Consider the following 13347-nt stretch of genomic DNA (forward strand, 5'->3'; position numbering starts at 1 on the left):
TTTTTGCATTAGAGCACAGATTTTTTTTTTTGTAATTCTTTATTTTGGTTGTTGCGTAGAGTAACACATATAGTCACATTGCCACAACAGCTTTGCAACGTTAAACAAGAAACAGTCGGCAACATTGCATGGCTTGTCGTATCATGCACATTTTTGGTTTAGGTCGCATTATACGTAGTGGTCTCTGCAGCTTGGGGTTGCATTCCCGGTGAGAGCACAAATTTTAATGTCTCTTGGAAAATGACTCATATTTTCTTCCTCAAGAGTTACAAGACACCACACTTTATACCCCAGATCCTCCTCTCTCGGGAATTTTCCAAACATCCTGTTTTCAGCAGATGACGAATCCAAGCAACATTGCTTTCATTATGCAGAGTAACATAGCATGTTCTGTCTGAACCCTAAACTTAGGTACAAACCCCCAGGTTTTCTCTGATACATCATTCATTTATATATATTACCCTAATACTAATACCCAACATTATGTTAAGTCATTAGATACGGATAAACGGCTTTCCCCCCAACTACAGACAGATTTTTATAAAGGGACAATGTAAGCACCATAGTTGCTAAAGATTGTTGTATTGGTTATGGTACTAAAATTCTGCACAAACTGTCCACTGTTTCCTGATCAAACCATTTTTGCACGGTTTGACCAAAACCAAAGGACTTCAAGGCACCAGGTTCCACTAACCATATCGCTAAAAAGTAATCCCAGCTCTCCGCTATAATGGGAAGATATTACTGTTTCAATAAACGATTTATTGTGAGTATTTGACAGATAGTATGATAACAAATAATGTGCCTTTTCAAGACTTGTTCACAAATCCCGGTCAACTGAGCCGAACAAATCAAGTGCCTGTTAATCTATGACGAACAAATCGGTTCATTTGGGATGGACTAATCAAATCAAGTGAATGTCAAGCTTTGACAAACAAATCGATTCATTAGTCAATTTCAAATTAATCGATTTGTTCGTCATAGATCAACAGGCGTTTGATTCGTTCGACGCAGCTGAAAGGGGTTTGTGCACAAGTCTATCCTTTTTAAACCACTGGGGACTCACGGAAACTGCGTGGGTACCCAAATTTAATACTAACTTCAGATGTAAGAATTAATTAAAGCGGAACTGTCAGTCCATTGAAGGGACCGTTCCTTGTTCCTTTACCCGAAGTAAATGCTGTTGGAGTGTTTACTGGGGAAAATAATGCAGCAGACAAGTATTACGATGCATTGGGAGTGAGCATACCCACTGATATCGGGAGAAATGCCATACATGCATGTGTGCTCGGCACATAGCCCAGCCAATCTTTAGGACGGTAATACGCCTTCTCTCTGCCTTACTAGGTCTGTCCTATGTTCTGAGTGTTGGGATTTATCCTTATACTGCCATATTGTAAAGCGCTACGGAATCTGTTGGCGCTATAAAAATGGGGATAATAATAATATACATGAATACTGAAGGGCACCAGGACATCATATCATTTGGAGCTTAATAGAGAAATTTATATCACAGATTTGGGCTAGCATACAATGCACTGGGGGGAATGGCTGGATTTTCCAAGAGGCTCGGTTGGAGTTAGCCGGGTGTCGTTGCAGGACTCTGAGTGTCCATTGCTGCATGAACAAACCCCTGAGACTGAAGGTTTCAGTGCAGCGCACGCTTGCAACATTAATATGTCCAGAAACGATGCGTGTCTGGGAAACAAACAGGACTGCAGCTCTGCAGTGCATGGCACGATTTATCTTCCTTACAGGTTACAAAAGCCTGTCCTGTTATAAATCCACCAATAGAAAATGGTATCAAACATTGTACAAAGACAGTAATACAAGGTCACGGCCAGGCAAAAGGGCTCCAAACATATATATATTGCTCCGTTAGAAAACATTAAATTGCCATGGCGCAAACCTGGCTACAAATTGACATGCCGCAAATGGAAAATGTTACCCGTAACATCAAAGAGGCCCACCTCATGGACAAATTAACAGCACAAATAAGAGATACCTACCCAATTTTTATCAAAACCTGGGAACCATGGGAAAACTATACCAACCGCTGAGAATTCCACAGGTAACGTGACCAATACACTCCATGACCTCCCTGGCGGGATCTCCCTGTGCCGCCCGCCCCTTGCTGGCTATACCCAGAACCCACCCTTACTCCCATACCCCACCTCTTACTCTTCCTCTCTACCCTGACCTCCGTACAGGTCATCTTATAGAACCACTCATGCTACTTGAGAATGTGCGGGTAGTACTAGAAAAGATATGCATACTTTGTTTACAAACAAACGATGTGATACTACCGAGATGCTATCCTTATACAGCTATATGTATGACTCACTGTACGAATATCTCTATATGTCTGAATGTGTGCAAATCCCAGTATAGCCCTTGTGACCACCATCAACAACACCGACACGCACACAGCACACGTCTGGACGACTAAAGTATAATCCTGTTAACCACTCTACTTTTGCAGCAAAAGTGCAATGCTTATCTCTAATACCACATGTTTACCTAAATATATCACCGGATTGCATATGCCGTTTAGGGCAGTGTAAAGCCATGCATTTCGCTTATGCACGAAAAAATATAGAATCAAAGAAAAATCCTGCCGACTTATGCGACAGGACAGGTTTAAGCATGAGCCAACGCACTCCTCACTGTTGTTAAACTTTAACAATCTCAATCGACAGGACATACTTGACCAAACTTGCAACATAACATTTTAACTTCTTTCCGAATAATAACTAAAATGTGCTTGTTTTCTCATCTACCCTAATGTACTGTTTAATTTTGCAACGTTGGAGGATTGCCTTTGGGGTACCTCTCACGCAACTGTTACCTGTTTATGCACTACAAAAAAAAAACAAAAAAAAACAAAAAACATTAAATTGCATAATGAGTAGCGGGTTAGTGGATTAACCCCTTAAGGACCAAACTTCTGGAATAAAAGGGAATCATGACATGTCACACGTCATGTGTCCTTAAGGGGTTAATCTTCCTCCGGGGGCGGTGTGTGTTTGTCAGACTATGCTGGTTTACAGATCATGCAGTCACCAAGTCTATGGGGCTCCCCTGGCAGGAGAGCAGTATGACCACAGGATAAGTTAGGTATACTGACTCAGTCAGTCCCAGTGATATAATGGGGAGCTGTTTGGGTGCCAGGCCCAATGGGTGTGTTAGGACAGAGGTAGCCTTTATAGCTGGGCTGCAATGAGTAATCAGCCAGTGTGCAGCAGCCTTTTCGAGACGAGACGATCCACGAATCTGGTAACACAATGTACGCTGGACATCTGTCACCCCAAGCGACATCCAGCCAGCTGCCTCATTATTAACCCTCTCATTGCCTTCTTAATAGCAGACTAATCCTTAGCCTGCTAAAATACTTATTACTCCTCTATTTACTAGAATAGCCCTCATTCTGAGTTTTCTACTAACCCTCAGCCTGCTGAGTTCTTTATTAACCCTCAGCCTGCTGAGTTCTTTATTAACCCTCAGCCTGCTGAGTTATTTAACCCCTTAAGGACCAAACTTCTGGAATAAAATGGAATCATGACGTGTCACACACGTCATGTGTCCTTAAGGGGTTAATACCCTCTCTTTATCACATTAACCTTAGGCTTTTTATTAACCCTCTCTTAACCAGACTAACCATTAAATAAGCTAAGCTTTTCTTAACCCTTTCTCAGACTAACCCTCAGCCTGCTTAGCTCTTTATTAACCCTCTCTTTACCAGACTAGCCCTCAGCCCAATGAGTTATTTTTTAACCCTCACTTTAACAGATTACCCTTTAGCAAGCTAAGCTCTGTATTAAACCTTCCATTACTTTCTTACTTGCAGACCAGCCACTCAGCCAGCTGAACTCTCAATTAACCCTCTCGATCCCAGACTAACACTCAGCCTGCTGATCTCTGTATTAACCCTATCAATCCCTAACACTCAGCCTGCTGAGCACTGTATTAACTCTATCAATACTAGATTAAAACTCTGCCTGCTGAGCTCTGTATTAACCCTAGCAATTCCTGACTAACACTCAGCCCGTGTATCTCTGTATTAACCCTATCAATCCCAGACTAACACTCAGCCTGCTGAGCACTGTATTAACTCTATCAATACCAGATTAAAACTCTGCCTGCTGAGCTCTGTATTAACCCTAGCAATCCCTGACTAACACTCAGCCTGCGGATCTCTGTATTAACCCTAGCAATCCCTGACTAACATTCAGCCTGCTGAGTTCAGTATTAACCCCATCAATACCAGATTAACCCTCTGCCTGCTGAGCATTGTATTAACCCTATCAATCCCACACAACACTCAGCCTGCTGAGCTCTGTATTAACCCTATCAATCCCAGACTAACATTCAGCCTGCTGAGCTCTGTGTTAACCCTGTCAATCCCAGACTAACATTCAGCCTGCTAATCTCTGTATTAACCTTATCAATACCAGATTAACCCTATGCCTACTGAGCTATGTATTAACCCTATCAATACCAGATTAACCCTCTGCCTGCTGAGCATTGTATTAACCCTATCAATCCCTGACACTCAGCCTGCTGAGCTATTAACCCCATCAATCCCAGACTAACATTCAGCCTGCTGAGCTGTGTGTTAACCCTGTCAATCCCAGACTAACATTTAGCCTGCTGATCTCTGTATTAACCTTATCAATACCAGATTAACCCTATGCCTACTGAGCTATGTATTAACCCTATGAATCCCAGACTAACATTCAGCCTGCTAAACTCAATATTAACCCTATCAATCCCAGACTAACACTCAGCCTGCTAAGCTCAATATTAACCCTATCAATCCCAGACTAACACTCAGCCTGCTAAGCTCAATATTAACCCTATCAATCCCAGACTAACACTCAGCCTGCTGAGCATTGTATTAACCCTATCAATCCCAGACTAACACTCAGCCTGCTGAGCATTGTATTAATCCTATCAATCCCAGATTAACACTCAGCCATCTGAGCACTGTATTAACCCTATCAATCCCAGACTAACACTCAGCCTGCTAAACTCAATATTAACCCTATCAATCCCAGACTAACACTCAGCCTGCTAAGCTCAATATTAACCCTATCAATCCCAGACTAACACTCAGCCTGCTAAGCTCAATATTAACCCTATCAATCCCAGACTAACACTCAGCCTGCTGAGCATTGTATTAACCCTATCAATCCCAGACTAACACTCAGCCTGCTGAGCATTGTATTAACCCTATCAATCCCAGACTAACACTCAGCCTGCTGAGCATTGTATTAATCCTATCAATCCCAGATTAACACTCAGCCTGCTGAGCACTGTATTAACCCTATCAATCTCAGATTAACCCTCACTTTACTATGTATTAACCCGATCAATATCAGATTAACCCTATGCCTACTGAGCTATGTATTAACCCTATCAATCCCAGATTAACCCTCTGCCTACTGAGCTCTGTATTAACCCTATCAATCCCTGACTAACCCTCTGCCTACTGAGCACTGTATTAACTCTATCAATCCCTAACACTCAGACTGCTGAGCTCTCTATTAACCCTATCAATCCCAGACTAACAGCCTGCTGAGCATTGTATTAACCCTATCAATCCCAGATTAACACTCAGCCTGCTGAGCTCTGTGTTAACCATATCGATCTCAGATTAACCCTCACTTTACTATGTATTAACCCTATCAATATCAGATTAACCCTATGCCTACTGAGCTCTGTATTAATCCTCTCAATCCCAGACTAACAGCCTGCTGAGCATTGTATTAACCCTATCAACCCCTAACATTCAGCCTGCTGAGCTATGTATTAACCCTATCAATACCAGAATAACCCTCTGTCTGCTGAGCACTGTATTAACCCTATCAATACCAGATTAACCCTGTGCCTGCTGAGCTATGTATTAACTCCTATTGTTCATGTGTCCCTGTGTATTTTTTTTAATGTCCCTGTGTATTTCATCTTTTATATGAAATTTCCCCCTTGTATAATATTGTAAAGCGCTGGGGAATTAGTTGGCGCTTTATAAATACTACTACTAATAATAATGTCAACGCTATCAATACCACATTAACACTCGGCCAAGTTATCCCTCTATTAACTCTCTCAATACCAGACTAGCCCTCAGCCAGAGCTCTTTATTAAATCTCACTTTACCAGAGTAACCCTCTGCCAGTTTAGCTCTGTATTATATGCAGGGCCGGATTAAGAGCACAGTGGGCCTGGTGCTGACAATTATGATGGGCCTAATTACGGAATCTTATCGACCAAAAACACTAAAACAGTCATACCTCCCAAGCGTCATGTATCTGATGGAGATGTTGCTGAAGGGAAACTCATAGGATGCGGCTATAAGAAAACACATACTCTATGCTAATCTCGCTCTAATTTATGCTTTCATCTTTCAAGTAAATCCATAACCCCTAACAGCAGTGTCCAGTGAAGCAGGAAGTCAATGGGCGGGGTAAAAGGGTGGGCCATTGGTGCGAATCACTTGACCAGACCTGCTAAAAGGGGAGAACATGCCCAAAAAGGGGGCATGTCTGTCCAAAGAATTTGAAGGACAGCCTGGCATGAATGCATGTCAGGCTGCCCTCCAATCCTGCAGGCTGTCCAACTAAGGGCATACTATGCAGGCAGCACCCTGAGCTTGACATAAATGTGTCTAATGATGCGTTCACTCCATGCTTTCTAAGGACTGTCCCCTAGCACTCACATGTCCACTTGTCTCCTTACTTTCTTACTAGCAGGCAGAAGTTCCTGGTATATAGTCTGGGACAGAGAAAAGGTGTATGTAGTGAGTGTAGAAGAAAGGGGACATGCCACAGTGTTAAAAGAGACAAGCGTCTGCATTACCTAAACTAATTTTATTGTCAGCCAGTCCATACAAGTTTTGTTCCCATACATCCCTGTTAAGCTTCCAAACTTAAAGGGACACTATAGTCACCAGAACAACTACAGCTTATTGTATTTGTTCTGGTAAGTAGAATCATTCCATTCAGGCCTTTTGCAGTAAACACTGTCTTTTCAGAGAAAATAACTCCACTGGCCACTCCTTAGATGGCTGCTAGAGGTGCTTCCTGGGACAGTACTGCCTAGTGTGCAGCACTGTCATTCAGTGTCTCCACCCTCTGCATGCAGACACTGAACTTTCCTCATACAGATGCATTGATTCATTTTATCTTTATGAGGAGATGCTGATTGGCCAGGGCTTGTGCTGGCTCTGCCCCTGATCTGCCTAGTTGACAGTCTCAGCCAATCCTATGGGGAAGTATTGTAATTTGCTCAGTCTGATGTCAGCAGACAGTCAGTTCAGCGGCAGAGCCAGCAGCTGCAGACTTGAATACAAGTTATATTTTACTATACTTAGGGAGGCAAGAAGGGGCCAGGGTGGTGGTTTTAACATAATAGGGTCAGAAATACATGATTGTGTTCCTGACCCTATAGTGCTCCTTTAAGCAAGAGCATGTGAAGAGTAGTTAGGGTTGCCACCTTTCTTGGAAAAAAAATACCAGCCTTAATCATTTGTATAATCACAAGGAGTGACATCAGAGAAAATTCTGTAAAATCACCAACAAACTACTCGCAGTTTGATTCTGCTGTATAGATGGATTGCTCCCAGTGTCTGTCTCGCAAGTCACCCAGTGTCTCAGTGTCCCTATGTATCACAGTGTCAGTGTCCCCATGTCGCCCAGTCCCCTAGTCTCCAAGTGTCTCAGTGTCCCCATTTCTCCCAGTGTCCCAATGTCTCAGTGTGTCCCCATGTCACTAGGATACTGGGGACACAGTGAGACATGGGGACACTGAGAGACATGGGGACACTGAGAGACCCAGGGACACAGAGACCGGGGGACACAGAGACATGGGGACACTGAAATATTTAGGGAAACTGGGAGAAATGGGGACACTGAGACACTAGGGACATAGACACTGGGAGATATGGGGACACTGAAACATGTGGGGACACTAAGACACTAGGGACACAGAGACATGGGAACACAGACACTGGTAGACTAGGGGACACTGGGAGACTAGGGGACACTGGGGGCACTGGCTGGGAGACAGACACTTGGGGACACTGGGAGACATGGGGACAGTTGTGGACATAGACATGGGGACACTGGGACATATAAGGACACTGGGACACATGGGGGCACAAGGCACACTAAGAGACATGGGACACAGACACTGGGAGACTTGGGGACACTGAGACACTAGCAAAACTGGATGGGGGACATGGGGACACTGGGAGAAATGGGGACATAGTGTCTCTGTGTCCCAATGTCTCATTGTCTCCCAATGTCCCTATGTCTCACAGCATCCCCATGTGTCTCAGCATCCCCATGTGTCTCAGCATCCCCATGTGTCCCAGTGTCCCCTAGTGTATCAGTGTCTCCTAGTGTCTCAGTGTCCCCATGTTTTCCAGTGTCCCCAAGTGTCTCGGTGTTTCCAGGTCTCCCAGTGTCTGTGTCCCCATGTGTCCTAGTGTCAGTGTCCCCTAGTGTCTGTGTCCCCATTTGTCCCCTAGTGTCAGTGTCCCCTAGTGTCTGTATCCCCATTTGTCCCCTAGTGTCTGTGTCCCCTAGTGTCTCAGTGTCCCCATATGTCACCTAGTGTCTCAGTGTCCCCTAGTGTCTCAGTGTCCACATGTGTCCCCTAGTGTCTCAGTGTCCCCATGTGTCCCTGCTGCCTTTCCCCCCATCCCTCTCTTACCTGAGCTGTAGAGCTGCTGTCTGGACTCTGTGCTGTGTTGCTGCTCCCCCACGGATCAGTAAGTAGTAGAGAGAGGCAGGGATATGCTGTAACTTCCTATCCCTGCCTCTCTCCACACACAGTGACCCCTACTGGCCGGTGCTGGTATTGAAGAGTAATCTCCATTTATTCTGAGAAAAATACCTGCATTTGTATTGCCGGTATTACTGCAATACTGGCACGGCCAGGCAGCCTCAAATACCAGTCTGGTGGCAAACCAGTAAAATACCAGTCAGGTGGCAAACCTAAGAGTAGTGTGTAAAAAAAAAAAAAAAAAATTTTTTTTTTTTTTTTTTTTTTTTTTTTAAATGGGCCTATTCCATGGGCCTGGGCCTGGAGCTGCAGCTCCATCAGCCCCTATGTTAATCCGGCCCTGATTATATGATGCCTGGCCTCCCACACACCTACACTAGTCTGGTTACATTCTTACCAGTTTCCTGCTTCCTATCTGTTTCTATCGGACTACTTGTAGCGGTCTCAGAGTTAGCGACTCTCTGTGATCCTCCCTGACTCTCTCTGTAATCACTGCGGGTAACTATCTGGAAATCTCAATTCTGTCTGTCTCTAAGTCTGAGTGTTTCTCTTACTGTGTATAATGCTCTGGATCTGACAGTGTAGCTGTCTAATTTGGTCTGTGTGAGACTTTGTTTACTTGGGGTTTGTCTGTCAGATCCAATGGTCATTTCTGGCAAATATAACAACTTCATGTTGACAAGCAACACGTGGAATGTATGGAACATTCATATACTGCAAAAGGGAAACAATACATTAATCTAATCAAGATGGTTCGTTTGGGAATCCTCCTTAATTTCCTTCCTGCTCTGATTGTATTCTTTTTTTCTGCTGTCCAAAGCATCACGTATCAAGTGTGCCTGTGTCCTGACCTACAATATGTAGAAGTTGCTGTGTGTTCATAAGACAAAGTGAATCAGGCAGACTCTTGCTATATATAATGATCTGAACCTATGAGTGTATTTTTTGGGTTTGACTTTCAGAACCGGTGTCCCCAGATTTTTTAGATTGCCAGATCCACCATGTTTTCTTAGACAAACATCACTTTTACACGTTAATATGACTTCATGGGGCTCATTCCAGTATTTAAAATTTAAAGGAACACTATAGTCACTTAAATTACTTTAGCTAAATAAAGCAGTTTTAGTGTATAGATCATTCCCCTGCAATTTCACTGCTCACTGTTCACTGTAATTTAGGAGTTAAATCACTTTGTTTCTGTTTATGCAGCCCTAGCCACACCTCCCCTGGCTATGATTGACAGAGCCTGCATGAAAAAAATAAAAACTGGTTTCACTTTCAAACAGATGTCATTTACCTTAAATAATTGTATCTCAATCTCTAAAACTAAACTATTAATCCTGCAGCATGTGAATGCTATATACTACAGGGCTTTTTTTCCCTCCCAACTCTGGAAGGTGCTAAAAGGGCTCTAATGTTAAACTTGTAGAAAGTAACTAAATGTACCCATATATATATATAGCGCCAGCAAATTATGTTGTGCTGTAGAATGAGATCACCGCTATCTTCCAATCCATTGCTTGTGGTAACGGTGCATGATGCTGCTATGTGTAAAGACCATCGAAAGTCAAATAATCTTAAAGATGTACAGCCTCCAATGGCTGTCTGACAACCCCTAGGAGCGTTTCAGCCAAAAGTAAAAGCTGCCATTTCTCAGAAACGGCAATGTTTTACATCGGTTTAGAAAAGTGGCTTCATTGAGTTGCTTTGGTGCTAAGAGTGTCACTTTAAGTTGGGGCGTGGAGGTCTATAAGGGGCAATGCTAGTGAAGTGGATTGAGTCGCTTGAAACGCCTGGTTTGCATTCACACCATGATAACTGGCTATTACCTTAGTCAGCCTCTCTCAGCTCCGCCCACGTTGGATGCACTGTGTACCTGATGTTATCTGATGATGTTTGCTTGAGACAATTTAAGGGTACGAAGGCAAAAACACAGGATGGCAGGACAGGAACTTGAAATGTGGATTGCCCTGTACAGTCCAAGGCGCTGGGGATATACTTTTTTTTTTATCAATATGAAGATGTTGTGTGTGCCAAAATCACGATGGATCGGTCAGCCCTAGCTTACTCTGACCCTCTCCAGCCTCAGGATTGCCCCCCAATTCTGTCTCTGAGGCTTATTGATTAAAGTGTGACTTGTTAGGAATTCAGTGTCATTTTTTTACATTTAGGCAAAAAAACAAAAAACATAGTTAACGTGGAGAATGTTTCCAATTGTGCTGTTTGGGTTAAAATGACAAATTCGTTTTTCTTTTAATAATCCCGCAAGACTCTTTCTTAGTTCAAAGTCTCCAATCATACAGACACATAGCTCTGGCTATCATCACACAATCCCTCTATGACTCTCATCCACATCTGCTGACTGTCGTTTCCCCTCTCTAGCATTGAGATGGCAGCTACAGGGACCGAGGTGGAACGCGCTATTTTGACCATAGTAAACTGCTTCTTTACGCACTCAAAAGCCGAAGGCAAGCAAGATACACTGAGCTTCACTGAATTTACTAATCTTGCTACTAAGGAACTTCCACATATGATGAAGGTAAGCTCTTATTATTTATACACTACATGGTATTACGACAAAGTCATGAGCTCAAAGATAAGTGGATGCATGGGATATCAATCTAGTTAAAGTGACACTATAGTCACAAAAACAAGTTTAGCTTAATTAAGCTGTCTTGGTGTATAGATCATGCCCCTTCAGTCTTGCTGCTCAATTCACTGCAATTTAGGAGTTAGATCAGGTTGTTAATGCAGCCATAGTCACACCTCCCTGCATGTGACTTACACAGCCTTCATAAACACTTCCTGTAAAGAGTCATCTAATGTTTACACTTCCTTTATTGCAAATTCTGTTTAATTTAGAATGTATTGTAGCTTGCTAGACCCTACAGGAGCCTCCTGTATGTAATTCAAGTTTAATTTACAGAGCAGGAGATAAAAACTTCTACAGCAAGTTACATCTGATTGACACAGACCTGCATGAAAACAAAACGGTTTCATATTCAGTCACAGCCAGGGGAGGTGTGGTTAGGGCTACATAGATAGAAACAAATGTGATTTAACTCCAAAACAGCAGAGAATTGACAAGTAAGACTTCAGAGGCATGATCTATACACAAAAACAGCTTTAAGATAATTGTTTTGGTGACCATTAAAACTGTATTTAAAGTGGACAGGTAAGATTGAAACTTACTAAAGGAACACTCCAACCTCCAGTTTGCAGTAGTGTTTATGTTGCCAGAAATGCCCACCTTGCCCTCCCATCAATCAAATGATCCTAAAATTTCCTATGTAAGCACTCTAAATGTTTCCACTTACTATACCAGAAATTTATGCTAAGACTAAAATCTAAAAATTCCTGACGTGGCATCAATCACAAAGAGGTTCATTTTGCAGTCTGTTTTAGATGACAAAGGTAGTTTAAAAATCTTTTTACTACTTGTCAAATTTTGTTTCCAATAGCCAAATGTGAACCAGCCAAACAATCCCACTTAAGACTGCTCTGGCAAACAGTGTGTTTGTAAATTAGGGGTAACTGTATTGTAATCTTTTAGGACATATCGCTGGAGGAGAAGATGAAGGAGTTGGATATTAACCAGGATGACCAGTTGAAATTTAATGAATTTTGGAGGCTTGTCGGAGAAATGGCAAAGAATGCAAAGAGAGATCTGAAAGGCAAGAAGAAATAAAATGTAAACATTCGCCATATATTGGGAGCGAAAACTGACCACCATATTTCAGCAAAACAGTGATTGTTCAATTCTTTAATTAAAAAAAATGCTTGCAAAATCTGCTGTGCTTTTTGTAATAAAAAATAAATAAATGGCCAATACAATAAACTGCATCATGTCTAACCAGAGAACTATGAAAGAGGTACATTTCAGTAGCAGGACAAATCTGAACACTGTGTTATGTTTATAAAAAAAAAAAAAAAAATCACGTTTCAGATATAATGCAATAAATGTGTAAAATTCTGAAAAAAACTAAATATTATTATGATTTTTGTGCTGAAAGGGATGCTGTAGGCACACAGACCACTTCAGCTCATTGAGTCTGGGTGCTGTGTCCCTTTTGAGCCCAGTTCTGCAATGTAAAACATTGCAGTTCCAGAGAAACTGCAATGTTTGTATTGCAGCTCTAAGTCTGCCCATAGTAGCTGTCTACCAGACAGCCACTGGGGGCGCTTCCGCAATCGTAACGGACGTTTAGTCCATTATCAGACGCTGGACGTCCTCACGCACTGCATAAGGACCTCCAGCGTCAGATTTTTTTCGACCCATAGGAAAGCACTGATTCAATGCTTTCCTATGGGGAGGTCTAATGCGTGGGCAGCATTTGCTGCGCATGCACATTAGACCCCGCTCGTCGCGGGACGCAGGAGGGGGCGGAGATTCGGCCCAGCGCTGACATCGGCGCTGGGATAAGGTAAGTAAATAAAGGTTTTTTAATCCTTTATTTACCGGGCAGGGGGCGCAAGGGAGGAGGGAGGCAGAGTGATCGGTAGTGCCAGGAATACAGCTTTGTATTCTTGGCATTACAGTAACCCATTAAGGTTACATAC

The 13347-nt window shown here is 42.7% G+C and overlaps 1 protein-coding gene across 5 annotated transcripts; it reads left to right on the plus strand.

Moving 5' to 3' along the window:
* Nucleotides 1-351: 351 nt before the first annotated feature.
* Nucleotides 352-12610, plus strand: S100A13 (S100 calcium binding protein A13). 5 transcript variants are annotated; one of them, XM_063439208.1, is made up of 3 exons: nt 352-411; nt 11170-11326; nt 12341-12610. In XM_063439208.1, exons 1-3 carry the CDS (start codon nt 386-388, stop codon nt 12473-12475), a joined length of 318 nt encoding a protein of 105 aa, XP_063295278.1. In that variant the 5' UTR covers nt 352-385; the 3' UTR covers nt 12476-12610. The 5 variants fall into 5 exon arrangements, with proteins under 5 accessions (XP_063295278.1, XP_063295280.1, XP_063295282.1 ...); XM_063439210.1 differs by lacking the exon at nt 352-411 and adding an exon at nt 3197-3286; XM_063439212.1 differs by lacking the exon at nt 352-411 and adding an exon at nt 3209-3276.
* Nucleotides 12611-13347: the final 737 nt, after the last annotated feature.

Source organism: Pelobates fuscus, chromosome 13, assembly GCF_036172605.1.
Source record: "Pelobates fuscus isolate aPelFus1 chromosome 13, aPelFus1.pri, whole genome shotgun sequence".
Classification (NCBI taxonomy): domain Eukaryota; kingdom Metazoa; phylum Chordata; class Amphibia; order Anura; family Pelobatidae; genus Pelobates; species Pelobates fuscus.

Coding starts and splice junctions, on each gene's coding strand:
- S100A13 (XM_063439208.1), top strand. CDS start 386: ATGTTCTGTCTGAACCCTAAACTTAG. Junction 412..11,169: donor TGTCTGAACCCTAAACTTAG/GTACAAACCCCC, acceptor TCCCCTCTCTAG/CATTGAGATGGCAGCTACAG. Junction 11,327..12,340: donor AACTTCCACATATGATGAAG/GTAAGCTCTTAT, acceptor GTAATCTTTTAG/GACATATCGCTGGAGGAGAA.